General features: G+C 39.6%; 1 protein-coding gene and 1 pseudogene across 1 annotated transcript in view; one reads left to right on the top strand and one right to left on the bottom strand.

The window, feature by feature from the left end:
• Positions 1 to 24,797, bottom strand: part of SLC10A7 (solute carrier family 10 member 7) — a 182,072-nt gene that overhangs the window by 13,562 nt on the left and 143,713 nt on the right. The window contains exons 8-10 of the mRNA XM_089525724.1: positions 21,873 to 22,038; positions 20,322 to 20,373; positions 17,536 to 17,609 (exon numbers count right to left, since the gene is read on the bottom strand). Coding sequence (XP_089381850.1) covers positions 17,536 to 17,609; positions 20,322 to 20,373; positions 21,873 to 22,038 — 292 coding nt within the window. The remainder of the gene's footprint in view (positions 1 to 17,535; positions 17,610 to 20,321; positions 20,374 to 21,872; positions 22,039 to 24,797) is intronic.
• LOC149312930 (ras-related protein Rab-15 pseudogene) lies at positions 5,249 to 5,855 on the top strand (annotated as a pseudogene).

Raw genomic sequence — 24,797 nt, 5'->3', positions numbered from 1 at the left:
CAGATGAACCCACTGAAAAGTGCCTTCTACAGTTATTTCCTTGCTGCCTCTTATATCTGGCTAGAAGAAGATATACATTGGACAATCTAAACTGCAATAATCCCAGGCTTCTATCAGTAAAAAGTGTCACTTGTACAGATAGGTTTGTACATGACTGTAATGGCCCACAAGCCATTTAGAAAAAAAAAACCTGGAACTAGGGAAAAAAAAAAGGATTAGGACATCACCCTTCGGCTGCACTGCTTTGTTTGACATTCAGTGTGCAAAGCTACGTACCAAAACCATGCAGGCTGCACAGTTCAGTTCTGCAGCAAGACATTGTTCATTTGAGCCACAGGGAAATGTGAGTGCTGGTGTGAACACTTGACCTTGTCTGTATTTTCATAGTGCCTGGCACTGTACTGATGCTGGGCTTGTCCCTAATTGCTATATGCTTCCCAGTTTGAAGGGTCGAAGGAGGCAAACTTCCCCTTACAATCTTTACAGACACTGTCTCTAGTTTCTAAACACCAATGGAGTTGGACATTAAGCTTTGGACATTGGACAATGACTTTGGACATTAGGAGAAAAACAGAATGTTCAGGTGGTAAAATGTTCCCTCTATCGTGGCATTTGGAACTGTGTTAAGAGGGAAATGCCAAAGAGAAAAAAAATGTCCAAGTTTGGAAAGTGCAATCCAATACTCTCCTCCAGTAGTGTATAGACTTTTTTCTTTTTTTAAAAAAACCCACTTCCTATACAGATGTTTTAAAGTTTTTCACAGCTTCTACATTGGCAATAGTTTCTCAGAATGAAGGGAAGTAAACATCAACACATTTAGAACATGCCATGTTGATGAAAGTGGCTTTAGCATATCACTGACTGGGGCAGCTTTTCACATAACAATTGGATGGACTTAATTCTAATTAAAGTAATACTGGCCCTGTTCAGATGGGCCACAACACAAGCACCGTGTTGGTGCTAAAATTAGGGTTGTAGAGCGTGCAGCAACTGCACACTCTGCAACCCTAATACGTATGGATGGCGCCGTCTTTACGTGGTGCCATCCATACGTGCTGCACGTGCATGACGCAAGCATGGCGGCGCAGCCACACCTCCAGGTGCCACACTTGCATCGTGAGCATATCACAGTGCACCAATGGTGCACTGATGACATCCTCCCTGTGTGCTGAAAAGAACCCACGTTTATAGTGGGTTCTTTTTGGAGAGGAGGGAGCCTGCGCGATTTGGTTGCTGTGGGCTCCCTCTGGAGGAAGAATGGGCGGCTCCAGACCACCCCTTTGGGGCGGTCTGTCCACGATGATCATGCTAAACAGCCAAGTTGCTCAGCCTACATCAAGTTTCAGCCTAGCCACGCTACCGACTCAAATGTCTGTCTGCGAAAGTATCACCAAACAAAGAATTTGTCTGCATCCCCACCATTTGAATCTACTTTGACTTATGACTTCTCCTAGTAATACATTTTAAAAATGTGTTTAAATGACATGATTTAAAAGAAGGTGTTGAACTCCATAGAAGGAATCTGAGTATTTAAGGAGTCAGTATTAATGACTTCACTTTAATCTGGGATGTCCCAAGAAGCAACACAACCAAGTCCCACTCTATTAGAAAAGAGTACAGTGGTTCCTCCATGTTTACTGGGATTAGAGGTGAAGGACCACCGCAAATGTGGAAAAACTGCAAATAAAAAATCACTATTCTTTTTACCCAAGAGAACACCTCTCTTCTCAAGGTCCTGCAGCAAAACTCTATGGTCAACATCTGCCAGAATGTGACCACAGAATCATGCTGGAGAACCTACAAATGTATCACATGTCCAAATGCCTTTTTTTGTTGCCAACAGTCAATGAGAATGCAATGTGAGTCTGGGTAAAATCAATGGCAGCTGATGGCTTCTGTGTGAGAAGGACAATGAATCCACTCCATGTTTTAGTACAAGCATTAAAGTATCTAACAAAGGTGCTGTTTGGTTGATTGTTCCTTTAAAATTTGGACTAAGGCCTGGAGCAGATTCCCTGACATGAAAGCCATCAGTTGCCACTGGGTACAATACAGAGACTGAAATTAATTTGTCATAAATCAGTTTGTTGCCCGTAATTTATTATAATCTTTATTGAATTTAAAAGTTATTTTCATCCACAGCATTAAAGATTTTGAATAATGATTAATGTTTCACATTACTGTTACTTTCTTACTTGAGTAATTGAGGGCCAAATTGGGCTATTTTTGGTAAATTTTAATTTAAAAATAAATAAATAAAAATAACATGTCACTACCAGATTAATTAATGCAACAAATTAATTTTATAACATTCACACACACACACACACACACACACACAAAGAGGTTAACAGTAACAAATTAAATTTTGACTTAACATCAATGCTAGTGTACTAGCTATATCCATATTCATATTTCCAATCCCTGGTAAAATGCATGGACTGCCATAATATGTGTCTAAGGACAACATACATGATGATGACACAAGCATGTTTTATCACATTTTATAGATGGGTATGCTCAAAATGGGGAATAATGCTTTGAAAGGAACACTAAATTTCTTATAACTTTTCCATCCTCAGATAAAACTCAGATAAAAGATTGCAAGCTGGAAAACATCACAACAAGCTGGCTTATACAGTGGTCCCTTGGTATCCAGTGGGGTTTGGATACCAAAATCTGTGGGTACCCAAGTCCCATTAAACACAATGGCATTGTAAAATGGTGTCCCTTTAATAAAATGGCAAAATAAAGGTTTATTTTTTGGAATTTATATATATATATTTAAGTATTTTCAAACTGTGAATGGTTGAATCTGAGGTTAAGGAATCTGTGGATACAGAGGGTCAATTGTATTATAAAGTCCTTGCAATTAATCTGGGATTCAAAATTATTATGTTTTGAAAATGTATCATAAAATGGTCTCTCTCATACAAAAAGATCAGCAAAAGAAAACCTTTTTTTACTTCTACTGATAAGTGTGATAGACATGTTTAAAGAAACAACAAGAATATGTTTTATTTTTCTTTCTTCAAAGGTTTTCTTGACCTTTCTTCCCTAAGAGTTCTGTATGAGAGATGTGACTGTCTTTTGCCCACAGAGAGCTTCTTTAAAAATAATGATTTTCAATCCCAGATTAACTGCAAAGCCATCTTAACACTTGGGAAAAACAAGGGAAGACACACTGTTCTGTGTTTTTGACCAACAATGGGTGTCAGTCATTCAGGTCATTGGTTTACAATGCTTACATAACCACAGAAAAGATGTACTGTGTAATAAAAAAACCTTAGCACTTCCTTGGTAAATAAAAATATGGGAAATATAGAAGACTCTTCCCACCCAACCCCAACCCCCGAATGAGCTTGCACAGCTTGATAATGATATTTAATGGATAGCCTGAGCACTCACTCCAGATGCTAACTATGAAACATTTAATGCCAACATCTGAAGACACTCACCTCTGATTCAAAAAAACACTTATACCTGTCTGAATGTGTTGTACCACCAATTAGTTAACAGAGAATAAAAAAAATGAATCAAGTCTCAATGAGATTGATTTAAAAAGCTGTGTACCTTCCATGTACTATGGAGTGTTTGGTGATTATGGTTTAGTACTATTTAGAATGTGACTACCTCAGTTAATATTAAGTGACCATGTATGCAGGCCTCACATCTTCCTCAGGCATGTATTTTGCTTCATCACTAATAATGAAACCATCAGCACTTCATAATATTAACTTAAGATGAGAGACTAGACAAGAACAACTTTGTCTGATGAAGCCTGTTTATGAGCAGTAATCATATTCACCAATGAACTAAAAGATATGGCTAAGTGAGCTACAGTCAGTTCCAGAACGCCACCCCCCCCCCCCCCCATCCTCTGTGAATATCCAAAAATGCAGGACCTCAAGTCTCATTACTGTTAATGGATGCTGATGTGAGTGTGGCTGTGTCAGGGAGGCTGCATGTATGTTTTGCCACTGATGATAATGCCATCCACAAATGCTCCAACCAAATCAGAGCGCTGACAGTTTTTGGTTTACAGATGCCAAAGGCCACAGTCTTCAGTAGCAGCAAACACAATGTGATTGGAATATATTTAAATAGCAAGGTTTCCAACTTTAATTCTTGAAAAAAACCCAAAACTGATATAAATAAGGCTCAGTTGGATCTTCAGCCTTTTATATTACTTTAGAAAAACACAGTGTTAAATGTTGGAAGAAACAGCACTTTTTGGGAACTTGCACTGAGAAAACCAGAAGAGAGGATAATGATTCTTCAGCAGATTCAATTAACTGGAATATTTCCAAGGCTATACAACTGATTGTATGTCTTTCAAAATTTGTTGTGGATTCAAATTCAGGGCAACACAGCTTCAGTAACTGATCATCCTAAAGAAAAATAGCTCTTCATTTCTTATGCAGTCCTTGGATTAAGGAGAGGACATAAGCAATTGTTGCAGTAAAAACAACAATTAGATGCTAAATGGTTTTGGAGCTGTCATGCAACTCTTATGTATTTATCAATAGAGGGAGGTAGCCTAGCTTTTTAGAAACACAATATTTGCCATTCAGGCTGAAGGGCTGAATTGTGGAAGCAAACGTACTAGCCGCCAAAACAGAGAGAAGGAAGCTCAACAAGTGATCACTTATGAACTTTCTCAAATGATCCCAAAATGTGTCAGGACAAAGAAATGTTATTTGATTTTGATACACTGATTTGATGGCTGCTTTCAATTTTGTTATTAGCACTTGTGGGAAACATTGTTCTGAGTGTTAAGTTATAAAGAGGTAGAGTCCTATTTTAGCTATTTGTAATTATAATTGCTACTAAAAAATGAGACACTGTATGAGACATCCGAAAAAGATCCCTTCCTATATAAAAGTGGACAGCAGATTTAAAGTGATACAAGAATGCAATATAAGAAAACAGGCCCCTTGAAGGGCAAGCCCACTCTATGGATATAATGCAGAACAGAAGCCACTTGGTATGGAGTAGCCCTGTAGTAGTCCTAAGGTAGAAGTGAATAAGATTTCAGAATAAACAGCCAATGGGTGGCAACAAAAGGGCTATTTCAGACTTGTGAACACTGGTTTTGTCATGACTGTATACTCAGTAAAGAACAGCAGCCAATCTAAGCTCCTTGAACAAAGTATCTGTCATATTTTTGCTACATTTCTAGGAGTAAATGTGAAATATTTTAGGTTAACACTTATTGCACTGTGATATTCATCCAGACTTGAATTTAATGGCTGGAAGCATCTATGGTGAAAAGTTCCACTCTTCACACATCTTCACTATCACGGTTGATTTTAAAACGAAGACTATTTGAGTAATGCAATTAAAGTCAATATACAGATCTGGGACACCTCAGATGGGGAGCAATATCAGACCATCATCAAACAATACCACAGATGAGCACAGGGGATATTCTTGGTGTACAACATTAGCAGTGAGCACTCCCACCAGCACATAATGAAATAGGCCAGTTATGTGAATGAGTATGCTCCAGAAGGTGTCTCGAAGATCCTCATTGGGAATAAAGCAGATGAGGAAGAGAAGAAGCAAGTAGGCAGAGATCAAGGCATCCAGCTGGTTAAGGAATAGGCATGGCTTTCTATGCAACGTGTGCCTGCACCAATCTGAACATCAAGGAATCTTTCACTTGTCTGACAGAACTGGTCCTGCAGACTCACAGGAAGGGGCTGGATGGACACTGTGCACACACAGCTGTTGAAATGGACCTGGTTGAGCTGGAGGAAGAAGCAAGCAAATCAGAGGGCACATGGGATCCTTTCAAGACCTTCTACTGGTGCTACAAGTCTCCCAGTGCCTCCCCCCTCATACATACATAGTGCAGGTAGAAAGGCTACCTCTTAGAGAAAGCTGGTTTCCTGTGCTCCATCCCTCTGGTCACTGGTTGCCCAGCTCCCAGCCATCTGCCCTGCTGGGTCCTCTTTGGGTTTCCTTGTGTTTCTCCTTATTTGGTGGTGTCCCCCAAACTCCCCAGATCCAATTATTAAAATAGGGTGGGGGGAGATGAATGATATCAGTAGTTCTCAAGCTTTGGCCCCCAGATTTGATGAACCACAAATCCCTGTAGCCTGGTCAATCATTAGAGCTTCCAGGAGCTATAGTCCAAAAACATCTGGTCCTTCAAGTTTGGAAACCACAGATCAAAACAATGCTTTTCAGCTAGAAAGTCCACGCTGACTAGGACTACACGGGGCTGATGTACAAGAACAACGGGATCTTCCTCCCCCGATTCACTGCCACTGTTCTAGAGCAGTGATTCCCAAACTCTGTTCCTACAGGTGTTTTGGAGTTCAGCTCCCAGAATCCTTAGCCATCTTGGCCAATGGTCTGGAATTCTGGGAGCCAAAGTCCAAAATACCTGGAAGGCAGAGTTTGAGCATCACTGATCTAGAGAAACTAGCTGTTGTTTATAACTCTCCATATAAAACAGACTCTGCTCTTTACATAAGTAATTAGGTTGGCTGTGGGCCAGCATGGCATAGTGGTTTGAGTGCTGGACTATGACTCTGGAGACCAGGGTTGATTCCCAGCTTGGCAATGAAATTCACTGGGTGACCTTGGGCATGTCACATGCTCTCAGTCTCAGGGGAAGGCAATGGCAAATCTCCTCTAAACAAATCTTGTCCCATGATTCACCTTAGGGTCGCCAAAAGTCAGAAATGACTCGAAGGCACACAACACACACACACACATACACACATACACACACACAAAATGTATGTACAGTGCTCTAACAGACGTTTAATGGCATCACTTTTAAAAAGGTTCTTTCAGTGGTACTTCTACTATTTCACAGGCTGGAAGCCAAAAATTCATCTGACAAGCATATGCTGAACAACATCCACAGATAGCATGATCCAACTCAGTGAAAAAGGGAAATTTCAGACTGAATTATGTCCATTGAAAAGATGTGGGGTAGTTTTAAGTTCACTTGTCAAGATGTGTGAGGTGACCTCTCGCTCCATCCAACTTACACCCTCCCTCAGTACCATGCAGCTATGTTTTAAAACTTCAGTGTGCTCAAAACTGTTTATAAGAAATATCTGTAGTATATACCAGCTTGGGATAAAGAAATCTTGACTCATGATCAAACTGGGAATTCTCCACAGGTGACCTGTCAACAATGTGTTAGGTATAATGCAAATTTTAAAGTAGACAAATTAACTTTAACTGTGCTTCTGGGTGGAAGAGAAACTGGGAATGTCTCCTGTGCCATTATCATTTTACATCTGGATAAGTTTTTTAAAAAGATATTTTATATATATATATATATATATATATATATATATATATATCTACGAACTTGCTGCTGTCATGGAAAACCTGCAATCTGGTTTTTAGTGTCTGATTCAATTAAGTGTACATCTGGGAAGACATACAACCAAATAAATAATTGGAGAGGAGCAACTCTGAAATGACAATTATTATTCATCGATCCCTTTTTGCAAGTTGAGATTGAGAGATGTAAACTTCAAGTGAATGTGATCTCCTGGGTGAGATTCTTCAGTTCAAACACAGTAAACAACTGTTGTTCTCTGATGCACATTTTAGTACTGCTGCAGGCAAGCTTTCTAAATATTAATTCAAAACCTATTACAAGCAAACTGTGGAGATGAAGTGAGAGCATCAGGGAAGCACTCTGGTGCTGGTTTCCTAGCCCACATCAAAGGTCTAATTTAGAGAGCCTATGCTTCAGGTCAAACCATTAGCGTGCCCACTATCACACATTCTTAACCCTATATCTACTCTACCATGTATCTATTCTTGTTTACTTTGAAAAACCTTCCCAATTTATGCAGTCTCTGTAACTGCACACTGTTGTATTAGCTACAATAATGATTCAGCCAGCAGTGTAAGAACACTTAGTCTGAAGTCACAGTGAGACTGCTATCTCTAGACTGGATTTTCACCTTGGAGCTAGAAGGTTAGTCAATACAGCTACTGGATTAGTACCCATGGACATACACTAGGCAGTTAAAACCATTGCATTCCTATCCTTTGCTGCATTTTGGCCACTGAAAATATAAATAATAAATTATATATCATTTTTGAATGCATGCATAATCTAAATTAACACACTATAGTGTGTTAATTTAGCTTTTGCATGCATTTAAAAATGACACATAATGTGTTATTTACATTTTCAGAATACACACACAAAAGTGCAAGTGAGCAGTCCCAAGTGAGCTTCATAGGGAAGAAGAACTGAAGAAAGAGAGGACACATTGTCAAATTAATGGAAAGTGTCTGTAATTTGCAAGTGTTGAAAGAGCAAGGTGCTGGAAAGCGGAGTGTTAAAAGGTGGGGAAGCCTGTATTAGATCTGATGCCACCTTTTTCTGTATCTTCTAAAGAGAGTGGATCTAGTGTACATGTATGTTTTTTGGGAGGGCTGTGTGTGTGTGTGTGTGTGTGTGTTTGTGTGCGCACATATGTATGTCTGTGTTGTGAAAGAGATGCACAAATGCTAAAACATATAGCTACAGAAGTACATGGCTGTACAGATACTTGACTATCCAGACACCCTGCCCACTCCTTTACTCACCTCTCCAACTGCCATTTCAAGCAACAAATGTGGAGAAAGTATGGGGGGAATAATATAAATGGCTAGGTCACTCCATTGCAAACTGAATGGGTTCTGAGTAGAGGGGACACACCAAAGAAATAAAAGATAAAAAATCAGGCTTTCCAAGAAAATATGGATTGAAAGGTGTGTGGAAAAATGGATTCAAAGAGGTTAAAACCGTTGTTTGAGTTGGAGAGGGGCCCTTATTGTGTTTGCCAAGATCAGCTGGGTGGATTAAAGCACAAACTCTTTTTAAATAATGTAATGTAATGTATTCTGCTCTGTTCAGGCCCCAGCTGAAATATTATGTCCAGTTCTGGGCACCACAATTAAAAAAGTATGTGGAGAAACTGGAGTGTGTCCAAAGGAGGGTGACTAAAATGGTGAAGGGTCTGGAAACCATGCCTTAAGGGGAACGACTTAGGGAGCTGTGGAACTTTAGCCTGGAGAAGAGAAGGTTAAGAGGTGATATGATAGCCCTGTTTAAATACTTGAAGGGATGTCATATTGAGGAGGGAACAAGCTTGTTTTCTGCTGCTGCAGAGACTAGGACCCAGAACAATGGATGCAAGCTCCAGGAAAAGAGATTCCACCTCAACATTAGGAGGAACTTCCTTACAGTAAGGGTTGTTTGACAGTGGAACACACTCCCTCTTGAGTGTAGTGGAGTCTTCTTCCTTGGAGGTCTTTAAAAGAGGCTGGATGGTCATTTGTCGGGAATGCTTTGATTAAGATTTCCTGCATGGCAAGGGGTTGGTCTCGATGGCCCTTCCAACTGTATTATTCTATGATTCTATCCCTAGAATGAAGCTTGTTGTTTGCAAGCAACTTAACAGTAGTCTAAGGCTATGAGGATCTGCACATAGTCTGAAAGCTGTGTCTCATATAACCTCCAGATGGATGATTAAGATATGCAGGTATTCCCTTCGAATTACATGCCACATAACTAAAAATACTGCTGCTACAAAGAACAGGTTGCATCTATATCCAGGGATTTTAAACTAACTTTCTTTTGCTCACTCCACTAGGGAAGCAGCAAAGAATGAGACAAGAACAATAAAAGGACACATACAGTTGATAGTGTTAGACAAGAAAACCTAGAGTAGTTGACAAGTCAGAACAAAGGTGATTTCACACTTCAAGAGATAGGAGATATTCAGCATCTTTGCTACTACTTTAAGTTCCTGTGAAAGAATGTGCTCCTTCACACCAAGCCCACTTTTCTTCACATTATGCTTTGATGCACAATTTTGATCAGTAGAAGGTAACGTTACAAACCTATGGGATATTGAAATAACCTGCAATATTTACTCTGCTAAGAAGCAGAACTTAATTGATTATTTATGTAGCAAGGCTCCTTAAACTGAGCGAGGAAACATCTCTTTAAGTTTTTTTAATTCTCATTCAGGTGAATGGGGATATTCCACCATCCCTGTCATATTCATTTGTTCTGTTGCAGAATTCACACAAAACTAGATATGACACTGTCACCTGAAGACTGCAAACAATTTCCTACCATGAATTGTTTTTGAACAGACAAATAAAGGCTGGGCCAAAAATAGCCCCAATGACTCTACTGCATTTATGTTGCTTATATTTTTTGGCAAACAGAAGAAGTTTTGCTACTAAAAACAAACACTCCACTTTGTGTGAACATGTTCTTTTTAGCTCTATGCAGATATCATGGAATGCCCTTGATTCTGTACCCACAAATACTATGGTGGACATTTTTACACTCAGCAATACAATGGAATTCTCATTGGGATAAGCAAATACCCCAGATTTAAGTAAATCATGATTCTGTTTGGCTGCACAATGCTGTCTATGTGTGTGTGCATATGTCTTTGTCTATACACATGCACATATATGGCTTTAGCAACATCCACACAAGAGAATTTAGATATCCAAAATATAAAATAAAAAATAAGTTGATGTCATGACCTCAGATGACTTACCAGCCCTCTAGATGAATAAGAGCAAAACAGACCAGTTCTAAATACCAGCTTCCCAGCAGCTTGGAGGTGTGGCGTTTAAATGCCGCACGCCCCCAAGACGCCCAGAAGCTGCCTGGCTGTCCAGATATGGTTGGCTTCCAGGCACTCCGGTGGTGTGGTGTGGTGTTTACACGCTGCACGAGCCTCATAAGTCCACAGAGGGAAGGGAAAAGATGGTTTTCCAGTGCAGAAAGGAGCGGCAATTTGCCACTTCTTTTTGGGCCAACAGAAAGGTGGATTGGGGCAGTGGCATGCAGTTGCTGCAAGCCCAATCTGTCTTTCTCAGGGGCGGACTGTTTCACCCCTAAGTCAATGGATAAAATCTAAAGATTTTATAGCATAAATCCAAATAGTCGATTCACTCAGTCAATGGAAATGTAAAAGTGTTGATTTACAGCAGGGGTATGCAACCTTTTTGAGCCGGGGTCCGGGTTGCTGTCCCTCAGACAACTGGGGGGCCGAAGCCAGGGGGGTGGAGATTCCACCCCCGGGGCGGGGCCGCATGCCGGGGGTGGAGCCTCCACCCTCTGGGGGTGGAGCATCCACCCCCAGGGGCGGAGCTTCCACCCCCAGGGGCGGAGCTTCCACCCCCAGGGGCCAGGCCACCTCCTCTTTGCCGGCTGCTGACGGGGCCCCAGGCCCTGTCAGAGGCCGGGAAAGAGCTGGCGGGGACCGCCAGCGCTGGAGGCCTCCCCGTCTTTCCTGGCCCCTGACACCAGGGGCCTGCTGCCACCGTTGGAGCCCTCCTGGACGGCCCCTGCAACGGCAACTGGCCTCCCAGGGGCCTGCTGCTGCCGCCAGATCCCTCCTGGAGGGCCCCAGCGACAGCAGCGGGCCTCCCAGAGCTCCGTTGCGGCTGCTGGAGCCCCGTTTCAGGGCTCCGGAGGCCGCAGCGGGCCTCTTAATGGGCGCTGCCATTTTGCCCTTCAAAATGGCGGCCGAAGCTGCCGAAATCAGCGGTGATTTCGGCAGCAGGAGGGACCGGGGGCCGGCGGAAAGGTGCCCATGGGCCGGATCCGGCCTGCGGGCCGGAGGTTGCCAACCCCTGATTTATAGCATTCACATCAATTCAATGGGGCTACAGTTGATTTAGGTCTAGCTCTACATGGATGGTAAGAATCATGTGGCCCTCCAGAAGTTGCACTGTAAGTCCCAGAAGTCCTAGACAGTGTAGCAAATTGTACAGAATTCTGGGCATTGAAATCTAAAAACATGTGAAGACATGTGGCAGCCCTTCCTCTAAATCTATTCCTATTCTATTACTTGAAAACAGATATATTCATCTAAACTAGCTGTGCCTCAGTTTCAGAAATCAATAGGCAAAAAGGCATTGCATAAAGTGAAGCCTAAGAAAAAAGAGAGAACATGCCCACAAATTTCTGATTCTGTGCTCATCATATTATTTTAAAACAAGACACTGGGATAATTGTCTAACCAAAGCTAAGCACTTTTAAGGCTTCTCATTTCTATTGTTTTTAAACACACAAGTCTTACATAAATGTGTTTAAAATCCAGTGTGTTTATAAGCTGCTTTGAAGCCCAAAATGGAAAGATTTATTAGTTTTAAGCATTTATATCCTACAATTTTTTAAGCCAAAAAGGCTTTTGTAGAGGCTTACAAGACAGGTAATAGGACGAAACTTGCCATCATATTTACAGTCTAAAATTTAAGACATAATAATAACATATAGGGAATAAGGGATATGGAGTGAAGAGGGGGAAAATTAATTCAGTGCTTATAGTCTTTGGAAGATAATGAACAATGAAGCGAATGGTAAATTAAAAATACCTAAGCAGCTTTCAGTTGTTTTGTATTTCAGGTGACCATGCCACATCTTTTGTGAATTAGCAACGTAGTAGGAAATTTCTTCTGTGTAATATATGCAACTAATTCCTGCTATGGACTGGAGTTATATACATAAATGCAGCCACCAAACACTACTGTATTATTTTAGACAAGCCATCCTGATAGTTGCAGCGCTTCCTCGGGGCTTCCTTTTTTCCTGCAGAATTAACTCAAGGGAGTGACATCACATTGGGCCTTCCAGATGGATTACATGAAGCCATAGCTCAATGTCATTTTCAATAGCCAAGCTTATAATTAAAGGTCAAACAGTCACTTCATCTGCAATCAATCAATAGAAGAAGTACTAATACCAAGCACTAATCAATCAATGGCAAATACGCTAATAAAAGCCATGAATCAAATGTCTGTGTTTCATGTGCTTGCATGTGCTGTGCATGTATGTTGAAAAAGGCAGGGAGAGAATGGACAAATGAGAGCAAAGATACCTTAGGGAACTCTCAGGTACCAAATTTATCTTTACTAGTGAGTGTTTATATCCCAAACTATCTAGTCAAATGAAGTTACAAATAAAAGTGATGTCGTGGGCAGTAAAGCTAGACATTGCTGTTAAAAACCCTGAGAAGTTCAATTTCTATGAATGACACTTATTAAAATATGTGATAGTATATGGATTTAGCAGTACAGTACTAAAGATAATTGTCAAATGTGTTTGTGTGTATGTGTATCTGTGTGCACACACATACTCACACACGGGGGGGAAAGGGGAAGAGAGCGAGCAACCTCGGCAATGTTATTTTTCAGACTACAATCCTCAGAATTCCCCTGCCACCACGGCTTGGGGATTTGGGGAGTTGTAGTCCAAAAGTAACGCTTCCAAGCTCTAATGCAAGCATACATACATATGAGAGAGTGAGCAGTCTAAGCCTTATACAATGAACCTATGCATTCTAAACCTTGTGGAAATGCAGGTATGTCAACTCTTCTGCCTACAGAACAAAATCCAGCGTATGGGAATATACTGTGTTTGTCTCCAAGTTGAGTGAGAGCTTCTTCATGGATCCAAGCAGAGGAAGTGGCAGATGGCCTCCTGAGCATGCTGCATGTGGGAATTAGTCAGTTTCATAATATAGTGAGGGAGAAGTGCCTTACAAGAGTCTTCTCATGCCTCTCTTATTACCACTTCTAAAGCTTCAAAGCTGTCATCTTTCCTCCTCCTCTGCTGGTGCTGTGCTACACTCCCCAGGGAATGGACGCAAGGCACCCTGTGGAGGCTTCACATGCCAGAATGTGGAAAATCAGTTTAAGCTCCAAGTGAAACAGCTTTTGTTGCAGGAGGCCCCTAAGTGCTCTTGTTTGCTTAGTGGTGCTGGAGTTTTGAAGGCAGATAAAAACATTGTCACGGCGGACTTAAAAGAAGGCCCTGAAGTTCACTGATGCCCTTAAATATTCAAACACACAAGTGTTAAATGGGATCTTGCTTGCATCTCCTAAAACCTGCTCAGGTAAATTATGGCAGAATAACACAACAGACAACTTGTCATTCTCTATGAAGTCAACAGCAAAAATCACACTGGTTTCATAGGGAGAAAGATTTGGTAGCAGCTTATAGCTAATGCACAAAATTTTCATGAATACTTCTGGCTTTAGACAAAACATTCCAATGGTGCCAGAGACCCTAATCCAAAAATGTCATTCATTTTTATATATATATATATATATATATATATATATATATATATATATATATATATAAATTTTTGAATTGCAGTCCTCTGCTTCACTTTACAGGGTATAACAGGGTATTTTTATTTGTGGAAGGTGAGGAAGAGGAAACAACTAATTGGACTGGAGTAAGAAAACGGGTAGTGTGTATATAAATATCTCAGAATTTCTCTAGTTTGTTGATGGTATCAAAAACGTTTAATGTGCTTTGATTATTCATGATATAGTTCTTAAAATTCTTTTGACCAAAATTAATATGCAAATTGAGGTTGTTATATCCATATTTTATAAAGTTTCTATCGATTGATGGGTGTGACAGATCCCCAAGGCTGGCCTTATAGTACCAAACCTTTGGTCCCCTGTCACTCATTTTGCCCCCTTCCCCCTCAAGATCCCTCCCTGGATTGGATATGGACCAATATGGACCAGTATATGTTGTTTTGTGAGTTTGCTGTAGTGTGACTATCAAAACTGAACATCAACAGCCAGGTATGGTCATAAAAAAAGAAGAAACACATTAACCCTTGAACTATTTAATCATTCACATCTCCCAAAAACTTTATTCAGTTCCTTCCCCTGGCTAACTATCCTATCTCTATTTTAGCTTTTTTTCTATTTGTATTCCACTTTCTCTCATCTCTCTGCAGCCTTTTTCCTATATGCCTTCAGAGATAAGCCTCAGTTTTGTATCTTTTTTCCTCACAGAACCCCTGCAAAGCATTTTCTGAGCTGAAACTGGCTGACTCTAATGAGGCTTCTCCAGTGCCTCCCTTCACAATGGGATTTAATATTAATATGAACACTTCCTAAAACCTCAGAGGATACAAACAAATTCGCACCAAAAGCTATGTCTCTGGAAAGCAGATGAACTAGACTTGCCTTCACGAGCAACCTAAAAACGTCTTGGCTTTAGCACCTGGAAATCTCTGTGTTCATTCTCCAATGTGCAGTAGAACTTGATCCAGTCAAGGATTTTGGTGACTTGCAATATACAGTGGTCTTCAAGCTCTTCAGATCCATGTTAAAACTGATCATGCAACCATGGGGCCTACTTTTACTTCTTTTTCTTTCGCTCACTCATGCTCTCCACTCCTAATCCTTCTACTTTTCTTCAAAATATAAGCAATCAAATAATGGATAGCCACACACTTAGTGAGAAGCCCACTGCCTACAATAGTCCCTACAGGAAAGGGCCGGAATACCACCTTCTGTTGCTTAACCTGTTTCAATAGCAGATCATTCCAGCCAGTGAGATGACAGCATCAAGTGATACTGCCAATGAGGTAAAACTCAAGAGACAGCTGTCTCTTTAGTTGGTACAAAACCTTCATGTGTTCAAAGGTTTCTTTCACAATGTCTAGTAAGACTTACGTATTTCTGTTCCTACATTGCTACAATATTGGTGGTATTCAAAGCACTATACAACAATCCAAATGACCAACAAAAATGCTGAATACACAGCATATAACTCCATAAACACTCAATGTGACATTCTTAAAACTAAAATAAATTATTAGTTATGTACCTTTAATATAATGTTGTCTTATGATGTGACACCTAGTAAAGGATTTTCTTGGCAAGATTTATTCAGAGGAGATTTGCCATTGCCTCCCTCTTAGACTATGTTTTACTCAAGGTCACCCAGTTTCCAAGGCTGAGCAGGGATTCAAACCTTGGTCTCTCAGAGTCCTAGCCTAACCATCTATACACTACATCATGCTGGTTCTATTAAACATTATAAATTCATTTAGACAAGTTAATTTTCCAGGTCCTGTCTGAAAATTGCAAGAAAGAAAGCCTGTCAGGAGGGTTGGCCCACACTTCAAATGGCTGGATACAAGGTGTCGTGCCCAGCCTCTCCTCTGAGTTTTAGGGTTTGGATGAAGAAACTAAGAGCCCAGGGAGTATGCCAGGGCTGCAGCAACTCCAGCAGCCCTGGGAGGTGAACCTGCAACCACCACAGCTCCCATGAGCCACAAGAGTTCACCACAACCTCTACTTTCAGATGATGAGCCAGACTTATGAGTGCCTACCCCTACAGAGAGACACCAGGAAAGTATGGTCGACAACCATCCATCTTCCTCGGGAGAAGCCTAGCTGTTGCCTGGTTCCAGGACTGATTGCCTGTTGCTTTGAATTCTGCTTGGACTCTGACTAGTCTTTCTGATTACTCCTTTGGACTGCTGTACCAGACTGTCTGCTGACTTGTGAAGGACCTGGACAGTTCCTGAGTCTTGAAAGGCAAGTTTTCAGAGAAGAGCAAAGGTGTCTACTACATCAATCTGTCTAGGCATCTCTGTCTCCTTAAAAGATTCAGATCCATTCTTCTGGAAGCTCCTGGCAGCATTATGGGCACTTCACTTCTCATCATATCTATCTCAGTGGAGGTTTGTCAGCAGGGCAGCGAATCCATGCTAGTTTTTAGGTCAAACTTTAAAGGAGCTGTCCTTTGTATAGGTTCAGAACTTTGGACAGTTCCATCAAAGCAATTGAAAATCTTGGCCAAATCCACCACCTGACTAACATGGAACCTGGATGCAACCACAGCTCCACCCTTTCAGCTGTGAAATAGCTATAGTATTTACATTTCTATACCACTTAATAGTGAACTCAGTACTCTCTAAGTGGTTTACAATCTATAAGCCCATTGCCCCCAACAAGATGGGTACTCTTTTTACCAACCTATGAAAGGAAGGCTGAGTCAACTTTGGAATCCTGGCATCAACCTAGAGATTCCTAGAGAGATGGTCTCTCATGTGTTTTGTTATTTGCAGTTTTTCCACATTCACGGGGGTCCTGTGCCCCTAGCCCCAGCGAATGTGGAGGGATAAGTGTATTACTATAAGTGAATTCTGACTGAGTAGTTAAGTAAATGATATTTGAATAGTAGGCTGCAATGAACAAACACATGGTCCAAAGACTTCTTGGGATAAATGTCCTGATATTTGATAAAACACTGCTGTCTTTATTGATTTGTTTCTTTATGTTGCAAATGCTTTGTATGTTACAGTTTTGAGCTATAATAATTTTGCTGTTTGACTGTGTTGTAATAACTCAGAACATAATCTGAAATGAACCACAAACTTTATCAATATTAGATTAGAGAAACAGAACATCAAAAACAAAGAAAAATATCAAATCACTTTCTCTAAAGAAGGAACAGATTAATGGCACTGCAATAGAGTTACTAAATTCCCAAAGGAGCAGACTGTGTTGTCTTCCTCTTAAAAAAACATTTACTTGCCCATTGCAAAAATGTTCTCATGACTGTAGTAATATTAATGCTACACTCTTCTACTACTTTGTGCAGTATTGCTGAACTGGTAAGAGGAAAGAAACAGAAAACCACTCTCATAAACAAGTAACTATGAGGAACAGTGTGATCAGACTGGAAAATTAAACTCAACTTACCCAAGGTTAGAGATTTGTGTGTAGAACAGAAAACAATAGCCACAGTGTCTGCTGCTGTGAAACCAGAATTCTTCCTAGAAAAGATGTAAAGAACTTTTAAATGTCTCTTCTACTACATGCCTCCTCACTGATCAAACATAGCATTTTATGTACCACATTAAGTATATGTGTAATCACTTTGATCAGCTTCTACAACAAAATTGTTCATTCAAAACCTTTTGCTGTCTGTCTGTCTATCTATCTATCTATCTATCTATCTATCTATCTATCTATCTATCTGCCTATTTGCTTTAAATAAAACTGTTTCTCAGTTGTTGTAAAGTCTTCCATGCATACCTTCTGAGTTGGAAAACTGAAATTCCAAACAATTTCTTGTGGAACACAAGTTTATTCAGCCCTAAATGCTTCTAAAAATGTAAGTCTCCACATTAAAGCTGGTTTACAAGCTTTGAAAAAACATTCTTAAAATCAAATTATATACATGGCATTAGTGTAAAATTTATAACACTGGCCAAATTTATTTTTAGTCTCATGAAAATATTGTGTTTTGGACTGCTGCACTGCTGCCTTATACTGAGCAGTGATCTGCTGCCAGGTCAAATCAGCTTGGCCACACCATCAAATTCCTTAATCATACACTGTGACAGTGCTGAGATTACATGAGGGAAATGGGAATGGGTGGTGTCAGGGCCAGTATCTGACTTTAGTGGGTTCTCAGGATGGTGTCACTGTTGCTGGGTTGCCCTCACATCAACCTACACTAGCACTAAAAGCCCTTGGCTATACTGCTCCTACTGAGGTCACCAACTTGTGCTGCTACTTCCTGCTGTTCTCCATCCACTCACCATCTTCCCCAGAGAAGCTTACAGGGTAAGGAAAGACAATACGTTTGGAAGAGAGGGAGTTCAACCAGTGCTTGGCTCTGTTCCACAGTGAGTTCCTGCCATCTTATAGATATTCCTTTCTAAGAATGCAATGTGCAATATTGAGCATTACATTTTCAGGGGTTTAAGATTGTACTTTTCCAAACACAGAGTGGAGTCAACTAAGAGGTCCATTCCCACCCATCCAAAAGCAGTGCTACCTAGAGTCTTTCCATGATGACTGGGCACCACCTTATAAAATCAGTGGCTTTGCCTTTCCCATGTTGGGGAAAGTACAGCATGCCCGCATCATACACATGGGCATGCTATACACATTTCAGCTTATGCTGAAAGCCGCTCAACAGAAATGGGAATGGCACCTGCGACGCATGCATGAGCCCAATTATTTTCAACGGGACTTAAACATACGTGCTATTTGCCTTTTGCAGTGGGGGGACAGAACGGATCCCCCACATAAGGCAAGGAACCACTGTATGTTGCTGGTAATAGCAGTAGCAAATAATTGACAGTGGCCCTGGCAATGATGGACAAAGTTTCCAATGGTAGTGTGAGCACAGTGTATGATGGTCTAGGTGTCTGAGATGCCAAATGATACTGGGCTAACTGACATTGGTAACACTTCTTCCAGTCTCTACAAACACAGGAATAACTGCCTGCATCATTACACCTAGTCTAAAGTAAACAAAGTAAAGTAAAATAAACTATGATGTTATTCCACAAACTCATAAAGTACATGTATGCCCTGCATATAGCTGAAATCCTCTCATAGCAGATTTTCAAAGAAAACAAAATTCACAACACAATGAAGTGTTCAAAGTGTGTAAATTTCCACTCACCCCCTTTTCATACACACAATATTTGAATTAACAAAAAAAACTATGCTCCTGTTAAAATAGCTTGATGAAACACAACAGATGAATGAAAAAGCAAGAAGCTCCCTATGCCTTCTGCAAGGATTTTTTCAGCAGCTGCTTCCCTACCAAGTGAAGTTAGGCTGGCTCCTTGTTTATATGGTGGCAGAAAGACAATATCTTTTGATTCATGCTGCCTTTTAGCGTTATACATACTGGTTTGTTTTTAAGTTACTTAAGTTTGTATTTAAAGTTGTTTGTTTTATTCACTTTACTGTTATTGGTCTTTGCCATTTTGTGGGGGGTGGGTGGGTGGGTAGCTTGGAAGGTCAGATATTAATCCATTCTCTCTCTGTTCATCCGTTCATCTTTTACCTACATCCCAGAGCTAGGCAAAGTGTGATACAGGGATGCATGTACCCTCAAGGAAGTTTGTGTGGCTTTCGAAAGTTCCAGAATCCCCAGACCAATCTTTTTCTGGCCAAGCAAAATGGGCAAATTGTTGCTCTGGAAGCCTCCAGGTATAGGAACCTAACTTTTAAATAGGTTGCAACACCTCCTTCTCCTGTTTAACCTAACAGGGTGGGGTGGGTTGGTCCTGGAACCAAACCCCAGCAGATAACAAGAGCCTACTGTGTTATATTGCCATTTCTACAGTCATTCCCATTATGCAGTACATTCCTGTAGATTATTATTACTCAAAATAGAGGATAGGGAATGCCAGATTACTTTAAATGTCGTCAAGGTTGTGCAACTATTATAATATATAAGGAGTCAAGTGCTGAATCATCTTAGTGAGTAATATTACTGCTGATATATTTTAGTTGCTGCTTTATGTGTATTTACCAAGTAAATTTTACTTTCTAGATATAAGTGAGATGTAAAGATACTACTGGTTTTATTGTTTATATATATTTTGGTTTGTGTCTGAAATAACTCTATTCGAACTCTAAAGTATGGGGTGCACAAGAAGGGTGAATTCCTCCCCACCCTGTTTTGCAGCTAACTATTCTATTTTGTCATATAGAGAACTTTTCCTATTGTTACATACCTTGTAGAAAAGAAGAATGTTAACAGCATGAATCCCAGCTGAATGGAAAATACTGAAAAGTAAATCAGTTTGAGAAATGTGAATGTTGTAACATGAAAAGACCTATTCAAATGTGAAATTTAAAACACACATCCATCTTTCTCATAGAAAAAAAAATCTTAAAACATTATAAAATATATGATTTTTTTTCCTCTGGGAAACATGGATGTGTATTTTAAGAGAGAGACAAATGTTCACCTGCCATTTATTTATTTATTCATTCATTCATTCAATTTCGTTTGTGAATATAAAGATCAGGCAACTAATATAGGTAAGTTCTCCTATTCATGTGCCCATAGCATTAAATACTGTCATATCCTCATATACAAGTACTGATCTCAGAGTAGGAAAAGTAATGCTGTAACTGGAAATCCTTTACATTCTGCATAAATGACTGAGTGCATGAAACATCAGATAACATAAATTGGACTTTTTTGGACGGAATGGACTTTTATGAGTTGTAGGATCTGGGAAAGTATTGTTTTTCTCTACCTGAATAAAGCTGATTCTTTTAAGAAAGGTGCTTTTATGTTACTACAGTCCTCATAGCTGAGATGGAGCAAAAATGAAACAAAAATTGCCACTGCAAATTATAAAGGTTAAAAAAAGAGAAGGAAAATGTTAAGTAAATTAGAGCATATGATATACTCTATCATATAATGTGGAATTGCAGTATGAGATTTCAAAGGAGCCAGACAACTTATAAAATTAGATTATGTGTTCCAATGCATGGACTTTAGGCTTATCAAATTTTTATTTTAGGGAACCATGAGTTGACCAAGTTTAAGTCGGGGCAAAATGAGGGCTGTGGGACATTCCAGCATCTTCCTGTACCATAGAGAGCCTGCTGTAATTGGCATTGACTTTCATTGGCTATTGCAGCAAGTATTGAATTTGAGTGTTGGTACAGCTCCAGTGGATTGAGGAAGTCCAGTGTGAACCTCCACCACTGAAAACCTGCCCAGTCTTACCATGACTAATCTTTTCCAAATCCCATTTGTTTTTAATTTGTATGTCACTTAAAAGGACTTTTGCTATTAAGTGGCTGAAGTAAACAACTAAGTTTAGCGATTACTAAACTCATTTGTTTTCTTCTTTTTTTACTTTTTAGTTTACAGAAGTCTCAGTAGTTTTCTGTTGTGTAAATATTGCAAATATTGTTAATGAGCACAAGCATGCTTCTTTATCAAGAAGTACATTGTTTCTAAACATACATATTAACTGAATCCCATTCTACAGAGACATTATTGCTATATTAAGGCTCAGTGCCTGTGTTAAAAAATAAAAGCAAGTGTTAATTTTTCCACATTTTAAAAATGCATCCAGCTGTACAAACTGCACAACACTGGCACTGAGCCATAATTAATTACATGTAAGACTAGACACAAGACAAAAGCTCAGGACAGACATGTCAAGTTATTATGGGATCTGACCCCTGGAACAGGAATAGACAGCTCTTTTGAATCATGCCCCAGAAGTTTAAAGGAATAACAATGTCCAAGGTGTACTTACTTATGAAAACTATTATAATCAGGCTAAATTTATCCAGGTCAATATTTGGATTGGAGAATGTATCACAGAAAGTTGTATAGATTATCATCAGGAGCACACAGCTGCTGATAGCACCAAATGGAGGCTTCTTTCTCTCGAGCCATTCCTTGATGTATCTTCGGACAATCTGAAACACAAGGAGGAAAAAAAAGAAATCAACAGGTTGCCTCTTTTCAACACACACACAGAGCCAAGTTAGGCATCACAAAATGAATCTGACAGCGGAAAGACATAAAGAGAAGAGAATAATTTGGATGACGGCCACAGTGGATTTCAAAGCTTCCCTGCCACATAACTCTTCTTCTGGGGAATTTAACATTTGTAGTGCAACTTCCACTGGGTGTCCATAATGAGAGTATATTTTCAAGTACATTCAAATCTGTCCTTAATCATGCCAAATGTTCTTTGCTAGCTGTCACTGAGACATGCCCATTAAGCCTCCCCAAAGTTTATCTCCTCTGCTGATACTAATGGATGTATGTAATTATCACAGTCCCCTTTGCATCAACAGACAATTCCAAGTGTAACTTTGGGAATCTTAAAAATCTGACATCTTCAGGAATTTCATGTGAGCAGATAATCGAAAGTGATCCATGGAACATTTAAATATTTAAATAGCTAGCGATGCACCAGAAGTTTTTAATTAAATTATAACTCATGCTTGAAAAGCAAAAGTGCATGTGTTGTGGGAGCTTAAATAATTCAGTCTCAAGATCTAGAGTTTTTGTAAATCCAAAGACAAATGCCACTTGCTTGCTTCTGGAATACTAGAAATATCACAAGAAGTTGAGCAAGTCTACAATATTTGATGCATATTTTCAGATTCAGGAATCTGAAATTGGAGTTAGTTTTTAATCCATTTTTACTATTATTTTTGGTGTGAAAGAAACATAGTTTAGGCTAATTCCCAGAATACTTCCCTAAATAGAGCACTAATTCTTGTGACAGCTAACGGACCATCATAATCCCATCAATAACAGTATGTTTCTCTCCTGCTTAAATGGCTTAGGAATACTAAGACCTTAGCTTGAAACAGCTACAATCATGACCAGAGATATAGTCCAAAACAAGAATTTTTCTGAGTTCTGTTCAGGATGGTTCCCAGGAGATGATTTTAGAAGAATTATTCCCCATAGAAACGGTTCATCTTACCTCTTGTGTTGTTTAATATCTACATAAAACTACAGACCTATTAAGGTATCCAGTGTCTGAATAAATTCACATGGGGAGAAAGCAAACTACCTTAGTCCCCTTTAGAGCTATGTCTCACATTCTACATGTGGAGACTCAATATTTCATTTTGTGTCAATAGCATTGATAGAAAAAGGAGTCTTCCCTTCTCAGAAACTTGTTCTCCATGTGATGAAAGGAGGAAGTTTATGGGTTGCTCTTCATGTGTTAGAATACTTGAATCTGAATGCCTGCATATAGCTTGTGTGTAAAGTCACTCAAGGGTTTGCAGTGCGGTGCTGCTAATATTCAGTTTTATTTCTGCTTCTCTTTGCATCAGGTGTTGCACAATCTTCTCTGACTGATAATTTGAAATCAGCAATGAATGGTAAGAAAGTCAATTTAAAAAATGCAGGTGCAGGGGACGACTACTTATTTTAACCTTCTTGATGTGATCACATTAACCCTAGAGGAGCAGACGTACAGCTTAGGTGCACTTCTGCATTTGGTATTGTTCTTAGACATTGAGGTGATGCAAGGCCAGAACCACTTTATATCCTTTTCAGGAAGCAAGTGACCTGGTTGCTGTCTTATGCGTGTGGTCACAGCTGGACTACTGCAAGGCACATTATGTTGCCCTTTACAACTCTTTATATACATTTCATCTGGAATGATGTGGCCTAACTCTTAAATTGAGGTAATCATAAAGCATGTATCAGACCACCTTCTGTAATCTACATTGGCTACCAGATAGTTTCTGGGCTAAATTCAAAGTTTTGGTTTCATCTTTCAAGCCCTAGAGATCATACTTAGCCCAGTATGTTTCCCAGGCTGCAGAAATAATCCAGTTTGTCATCACTTAACTGCCATGGCTCAATGCTAGTAACTGTACTTTGTTGTGGTACCTAAGTTCTCTAACAGAATGCTAAAAGTCTCACAAAACTATGGTTCCCAGAATTCCACATCATTGAGCAATGGCAGTTAAAGTGGTATCTAACTAGATTATTTCTGTGGTACAGATGCAGCCTCTGTCCACGTTTAAATGTATCTGGTGATGCTGTTTTAAGATGCCATCTCTGTCAGCCATGAAGTTATCTTTTGCTATAACCTTGGCCTTTTCATTGGTGGCACCACTGTCATGAAACTTGCTGGTAAGTATGATAAATTAGGCCCTCTGTAGTAGAAGGTTTGTATTTGTGATTGAAAGTTTTATTCACCACCAAACCTTCTAGGGCTTCAAAGCTGACTGATTTTTAAAAGAAATTGGTTTCCAACATTCTGAGTTTTAACTTTTGATATTTAATGCTCTCTTTAAAAAAAAAAAAGAAAGAAAATGCTTGAAAAGCTTTATGAGCAGAAAGGCCTGTTTTAAACAACTCTACTTGAACAGCTGATTATTTTCTAACATTTTTAAATTTAGAAGAGCATATTTAACTGGAAAGAAATGATACAAGCCACGATTTGCATTAATTTTTCAATCATGACGTTACAAGACTTCTCAAGAGATACCCAAACAGTCTGTATAACTGTGGTGTTTCAGAAGTAACACTGCAATTTCATGCTAGATACTAATCTGAGGGTGCTAGAGATGTCATGTTACCTCACAATAACTATACTATTAATGATAAATTATTGCCATGAGACACTCAAATTAAATCATCTTACATTAGCTGCCAAAGAACAAAATTAAAGCAACTTTATGAGATTTACAAGTAG

Source organism: Sceloporus occidentalis, unplaced genomic scaffold, assembly GCF_023333645.1.
Source record: "Sceloporus occidentalis isolate IW3139 unplaced genomic scaffold, rSceOcc1.0.p SCAF_5, whole genome shotgun sequence".
NCBI classification, from domain to species: domain Eukaryota; kingdom Metazoa; phylum Chordata; class Lepidosauria; order Squamata; family Phrynosomatidae; genus Sceloporus; species Sceloporus occidentalis.
The sequence above is the reverse complement of the archived record's forward strand: the minus strand, read 5'-3'. Positions and strand labels throughout refer to the sequence as shown.